Genomic DNA, 7,010 nt, shown 5'->3' with positions numbered 1-7,010 from the left:
TAATGCAGAAATAAAAACTTGTCTATTGCTATTATATTTAAAGACTACACGAATAACAAAAAAAGTTAAAACAATTGTAGGTTTGAAATTAATTTAGTAACAGTATGTATTTAAATAGTATTCAGAACCTATATTATTTGCATATAACAACGGTTGATGGGATTAGTATGCATTAAAGCCTTTTTTCTTTTTCTTTTTTTTTTATTTTTTATTTTCTAATTGCAAAGAGGTTGGTGGGATTAGTATGCATTAAATGCATCTCTGGAGCCTTAGTAAAAACTCCCATTGGCTGACAACTTCTCGGGGATTGTGTTAGCAAGAACACAATTCTCAAAAAAAGGAAAGCAATCACTAGGAACTCCGATGGTTAGAAAAAGTGACACATATTAAATATAAATATTAGTTAAGCTAGTAGTCACACCAGTGTTGTATATGAATTAGCTTTGGCAAGCAAATTTACTTTGTAAACTAATTATTATGGTAATTATTTATTAAATATAAATTAATAAATTGACAACTAACTTAACTATGGGAACAAATAGTAGCTGGAATTATTGTACCTTGAGAAAATGATAGTCACCACAAGGTATTAAAGATGAGTTAGCCAACCATTAGAGTTTTAGAAAGATGATCACCGGTGCTATTACCTTCACTAGCCCTTTCATTTTAATTAATTATCGTATCTCATCTGTCAAAAAAACTTTTTACAAAAATTTAGCCTTGACCACATAATTTTGTATAAATTTCCAATAACAGGGGTCTTAGATGTAAAGATATTCAAGGTGGTGTACAATCTAGTTCGAACACACAGTGCTCTCTCCATATAAGCAGCAAAAGGAGAACATCACAACCTAAATTTATTAACCACCCCTGATAATCTTATGAATCAATACACTTCAATATAACAAAATAAAAATGCCATAGAAGCACTGGCACAAATCAAGTAACTGCAGACTAGCAGTTCCCAAATTATTTTCCTGCACAAATAGGCTTGCAATAAATATTCCAAGTTGCATGTTTCAGTGTACATACTGCACTGAAACATTTGATAGAAACCCTAAACATCAAGAACTGGAAAATTAGCATCATCACTTAGCATGCTGCTCGAGACGTTTAATCTGTTGGATCTGCTTTGCAGGGTTCAAACCCTTTGGGCAGGCACGAGTACAGTTCATAATAGTATGGCACCTATACAGCTTGAACTCGTCATTAATTGCCTCTAGTCGCTCCTCAGTGTACTCATCACGGCTATCAGCTATCCATCTGCAGACAAGGAAAAAAGTAAGTCAGCACAATTTTCCAGTGCTTACACAAACACAAAAGGTGGAATTAACAAAATAATACTATGTATAAAGGTTGTGCCCATGCTGAACTATTTTTTGCATCACTTCAGCTAATTTTTGTTTCATACTTCATTAAAGATATTCCTATTTGAAAATATTTTACTTTTTTTCAAGTACAAATCGTGATTACAACTATTTCCGTTGATGCTTCTTGTGGAAGAAGTAAATGATACAAAGGCTGAGAATACCTTTTCAATTTTTAAGTTCAGCAATTAATTTTGCATTTAACTCCATTTCCTATATTTCTGGAATCCTATTTGTCAATAATGATGCACCTTTCATATTTTGTTTGGGCATAAACTTCCTTTTTTTGTACAAGCTCACCACAAAAGCAAATGTAGGCAAGACTAAACCATGTTCAATTTTGACAAGTTTTCTCTAATCAACTATAAGCTAAATTTTCGTGTACAAACTCACCACATAGCAAATGCAGGCAAGCTTTTTCAAATAATTACATAAGGAAAAAGAAAGAAAGAAAGAATTCAGAATTGTTCAACATGTAATACTGACATCTTTAAGGGTTGAATTTCAAAGAGCACAGAGCTAGAGTATTGGACTAACTGTCATCTCATATAAATTGCTCCTCAATAACATTTTATGAAGCTTGGAGACAAGGAGTACTCTGGTATAGATTTTGAGAGCCGGACATATTAAATTATCCAGGGTCACAGGATACAGGGACATGTTTAAGAAGTGTCCAAAATTTGAAAATGAAGATATTAAGGGCAAAGGAAAGGTATAGAGAAAAGTTGGCAAGTAAACGCTACTTACACCTGTAACCAACAAACCTCCAACCCTCCCCCCCACCCCCCACCCCCACCCCCTACTATGATAAAATGCCGCACTTATTCTTTCATGTTTAAGAAAACACGATAGAGGACCATAGGCTAAGAGCTACAACTTCACCAACCACATCTCTCATCATTTACAAATGGCCAACCACTTATTGCTGATAAGGGTGCGAAGAAGTGGGTTCACCTTTCTCCAAAATCATTAATGTTTAGTTCAATTTACATGCAACTTGATGGTTCAATTTCATGATCTAGAGTTTTTAAAGTACATCCTAGATTAACAAAGTTGGACTTCATTTTTTTTTTTTTTTGGGCAATATCAATTTCCATGCAATAAGTTACCAAGTCCTTTTACTCAACCACATCCAATCTGTACTCCATGCCCCACCCACAACTGGTCAATTCCAGGAGTGTGGCTAGATTGTATAGATGTGAGTCCAAACATCACATATGATACAACACAAATTCAATCAATACAGATAGATTAAAAAAAATACACATTAAATACTAGCAAAATAAACACGAAGATTAGTAAAACCATAAAAAGGAAGCATAAAACATGCCATACAAAAAGTGAAGATGCAGAAGAAACATAAAAAAAGATCTAGCAAGGGCTATGCCATCGCAAAGATGCTCATGGAATCCTAGACCTTCAAAGTATCAATATATACAATCTTAGGTGTAAAGCTCACCACTTGAAGGCATATTAGTTGGTCTACTGTAAACTTATAAGCACAAAAATGACAGCCTAAAATCTAAGTTTTCTACCAAAAAAAAAAACGTATTCCATATCCTCAACAGGATTGCCAATGAGAGGTGCAAGGTATATATTTTGGATTTAACTGTTTGCCTTCTAGCTAATCATATCTGATCCTTTAAATATGAAGCAGATTCTGCGAAGCTTGCAATAGCTCCATATTTCCAATATCTCATTTTTTTTCATTTCAATTTCAATCTTTGATCTCATCAAATTGAGGAATAGGGTCAATGGCTTATTACCTCTTACTGCGTACAGAATTCTCGAATATGCAAAACCTCAATCTGTTTGCAGTTATGGTTTGTGTGTGTGTGTGTTCTGTTTTATCATTATCATTTTTTTTTAATAACTTTGCTTATTCCATATGTACTTGACACTGTTGCCACTATCTTTACATTTAAATTAGTTTCAAACATTAGGACTCTAAAATTTTGCAATGTCTGTGTTATTACTGAATTCTTTGTCTCTTAGATGCCCTATTCGCCCAATGGATGTCGCCCAATAAATGTCCCATACCTTGTTTCATGAAAACTCTCTCTCTCTCTCTCTCTCTCTCTCTCTCTCTCTCTCTCTCTCTCTCTCTCTCTCTCTCCCTCCCTCTCTCTCTCCCTCCCTCCCTCCCTCCCTCCCTCCCTCCCCCTCTCTCCCTCCCTCCCTCTCTCTCTCTCTCTCTCTCTCTCTCTCTCTCTCTCTCTCTCTCTCTCTCTCTCTCTCTCTCTCTCTCTCTCTCTCTCTCTAGTCATTCTTCTTCTTCTTCTAATCATATGTGTATAATTCCCATAAAGCTAAATCTGAATCTCAATCATGTGCTCCGACTCAGGCTTACAGTTTTAACATACATTTTGAATGGGTTGTTGACGGTAATTGCTTTTTCTTTCAAAATTTGATAAAGTAATTAGACATTATGCTTAGCTGGTGAGCTGATTTAATCTATTTTGCAATTAATGAACTGGATTTTACAATGAACTGGGTCAACCCACCCATACAAGCTATTCGGGTCTATGAGAGGAGGAAGAAACAACACCAAGGTAGGGGACAAGTTCATCCAGCAGCAGCAAGTAAGGAGACAGGACAAAATGCAAGTAAGGAGACAGGACAAAAACTTTTAATGAACCACTAAGGAGTGCGGTGACTGATCTGATTTTCTGAAGGTTACAACAGCAGTACAAGACAAATGCTATTTAATATTAGGGTACCTTTGTAATGGTGAATGCTTGGTATATAAATCAACAACAATAGAACAGTAGAATGTTATGTGATTTGTGAGATTAGTTTGTAGTATAGAAGTAGCTTTAGCTTCCCTTTGAGAGTTATAGCCTAAGCTATATTCCTTGTAACCATTATCTTCAATTACCAATCAAATATTCAAGCTTTCATCTATTTACATTCTTGCTTTCTTAAATATCAGTTACGGATTTCCTAGTCTATAGCAGATTTTACTTCAACAATGAATTAAAGAACAAACAAAAACAATGATGATTTCTATAAATTATGCATATTTTCCATTATAACTGATATTTTCATTAAAGTGGGACGGATTGAGTAGCTGCATATTGCTTTGACAAGAATCAGCTTCTTATATGTATGCATGTACGTAGTAGTAATGTATTTTTGCAGAGTTATACATGTAGCTCACAGATTGTCCGACTCCTTACCTTTATATTGAAATAGTTGAGAGTTTGAGACTATAACAGTATAACGTCCCCAAGACCTCGACAATTTATATTTATTTTTTAGTGAGACTCAGAGTCCTAATAATTATGTTCAACTTTGAGATGAGTGTTTGCTTTATTACTGGTGGTTGAATTTGTTCATTATTTTTGAGCTAAAACATCAGTAGCTTATTCAGGCCATGCAACTTTTGCTACCATGAGAAAGATAGATAACATCTGTAACAATTATCAACATGGTTTTAAAAAATTTAGTAATGACCAATTTGAATCAATGTACTACTAAACTCATCAATAAGACCCTAACATCTTCAATCATTTTAGCAATAACATCTAAATCTTCTATCATTTTAGCAATAACATCTAAATTTTCAATCATATTAGCAATAACATCTATCGATAATATTAAAAATTGTGATAACTTCAGCACACACTTCCTTCATCTCCTTAAAAATTGTAACAATTTCATCATCACCTTAGTCATTTTGCCAAACACGCAACTTTGGGCATTAATATATTATAGAAAATTAAATAGAAAATATACAATTTAGACTAACACAACAGCATCTAACAACATAACCTTAGTTTTTATCATCACACCAACAAAACACAGACTCGCTTATGTGAATAGCGTAAAAGTCAAACCGTTAAACATATTAATAAAAACACTCTCGTGTTCTATACTTTGTATATGAATAGCGTAAAAGTCAAAACGTCCCAAAAACAAACACGAAATTGAGTAGAAGGATAGAGAAACTAACCGATGAGCATGAAGCAAAGCAGCAGGACCCAAATAAGATTCAGGATTCCACCAATAACTAGGGCAAGAAGTACTACAACAAGCACAAAGAATACACTCATACATTCCATCTAACTTCTTCCTATCCTCCTTACTTTGAAGATACTCTTTCCCAGGAGTAGTAGCAGGATTCTTCCTCTTCAACCAAGGCTCAATACTCTTATACTGGTTATAGAAATTGGTCATATCAACCACCAAATCCTTAACCACAAACATATGCGGCAACGGCGTAATCATCGAAGCAGCCGAAGCCGACGAATCGATCTTCGTAAGACAAGCGAGGCCATTACAACCATCGATATTCATAGCGCAGGAGCCACAAATTCCTTCGCGGCAAGATCGGCGGAAGGTGAGAGAAGGATCGATTTCGTTCTTGATCTTGATGAGAGCGTCGAGGACCATGGGGCCGCACTCCTTGAGGTTGATCTCGTAGTTTTTGAGCTCAGGTTTGGAAGGATTGTCGGGGTTCCAGCGGTAGATTTGGAAGGTTTTCATCGATTTTGGTGGCGGCGATGATGCGGTGGAGGCGGAGGCGTCGGAGGCGTGGAGGCGGGAGAGGAGTAGACGGCTGAGCGGCGAGGTTGTAGCGGTGGTGGTGGTGCGGCGGAGGAGACCCGAAGCCATTGTTGTGGTCGGAGGAAGAGGAGAGAGAAAATGGGGGGAAATCAGGAGAAATGGGAATTGCGAGAAAAGAGGAAAGAGATAGTTTGTTGGGCAAATAAAAGAAGGAATGATGAAATTACAAGTGAGTATTAAAATTGGGTTTGGCTGCGTTAGAGACGGTGGCGTGGCTAATTTTTTAGCCGTGAGTAAAATAGAAGGGTGTCGTGGTTTGCCTCTAGAGCGCTAAACACACCGCCTTTTAATATTTCTTTCCTTCTCTTTTGAAAAAAAAAAAAAAAATTTCTTTCCTTCTTTTTGGTTATTAAGGCACCTAATGTACGCAACGCGCTGATGAGAGTAATTATGTAAATAAATGTTTTTAAGGGTATAAATGTTTGTATATTAAGGCCCCTGTTCACTTTACTTTAAAAATAATATTAAGTAAAAAATAATTTTAATTTAGTAAAAATAAGTTCAATTCAGTAAAAAAAAGTTCAGTTTTGTAAAATTCAGTAATTATAAAGAAATATAATAGAAAATCAGTAAAAAAAATTTCAGTTCAACAAAAAAAATTTCAGTTTAGTAAAAATAATTTAAGTTCAGCAAAAATAATTTCAGTTTAGTAAAAATAATTTCAGTTCAGCAAAAATAAGGTGAAGTGAACGGAGCCTAATTCTTAAGAGTTTAAAAAAAGATGCAAATAATATTAATGAGGGCAAATAAATAAATTAACATTTTAAAGGATAAATTTGTCCAGACTCTATTTATAAGAGTTATCTCATACTTTTTAAAAGATAGGGATAAGTGCTATTTACAGTTTAAATTTACCATCTTTTGCTTAATTAAATGCCTACTCCCTCAAAATTATACTCCCCCCATCCTTAAATATATTTTTCGTTTTTCATTTTTGGTGGTCCTCAATAATCTTCCTTTTTTTTCTTTCTATTATTAGTCCTTCAAAATTACTTATTTACCCTCATTTTTTGTCTTTATTAGGTGAAGTACCAAAATTACTCTATAATTTTTCTTATTCTTTGTGCATCATTT

The 7,010-nt window shown here is 34.8% G+C and overlaps 1 protein-coding gene across 1 annotated transcript; it reads right to left on the bottom strand.

The window, feature by feature from the left end:
- Window positions 1–713: 713 nt before the first annotated feature.
- On the bottom strand, window positions 714–6,229 carry LOC110711834 (succinate dehydrogenase [ubiquinone] iron-sulfur subunit 2, mitochondrial-like). The gene is made up of 2 exons (XM_021890267.1): window positions 5,323–6,229; window positions 714–1,263 (listed from the first exon to the last, which is right to left on the bottom strand). Exons 1-2 carry the CDS (start codon window positions 5,982–5,984, stop codon window positions 1,089–1,091), a joined length of 837 nt encoding a protein of 278 aa, XP_021745959.1. The 5' UTR covers window positions 5,985–6,229; the 3' UTR covers window positions 714–1,088.
- Window positions 6,230–7,010: the final 781 nt, after the last annotated feature.

Source organism: Chenopodium quinoa, unplaced genomic scaffold (assembly GCF_001683475.1).
Source record: "Chenopodium quinoa cultivar QQ74 unplaced genomic scaffold, ASM168347v1, whole genome shotgun sequence".
In the NCBI taxonomy this organism is placed as follows: domain Eukaryota; kingdom Viridiplantae; phylum Streptophyta; class Magnoliopsida; order Caryophyllales; family Amaranthaceae; genus Chenopodium; species Chenopodium quinoa.
The sequence above is the reverse complement of the archived record's forward strand: the minus strand, read 5'-3'. Positions and strand labels throughout refer to the sequence as shown.

What these genes read in the sequence shown, in the direction of transcription:
- LOC110711834 (XM_021890267.1), bottom strand. Translation starts at nt 5,984, where the DNA reads ATGGCTTCGGGTCTCCTCCGCCGCACCACCACCACCGCTACAACCTCG. An exon ending in GCTTTGCTTCATGCTCATCG is followed by an intron (nt 1,264 to 5,322) that starts GTTAGTTTCTCT and finishes CCTTGTCTGCAG; the next exon opens with ATGGATAGCTGATAGCCGTG.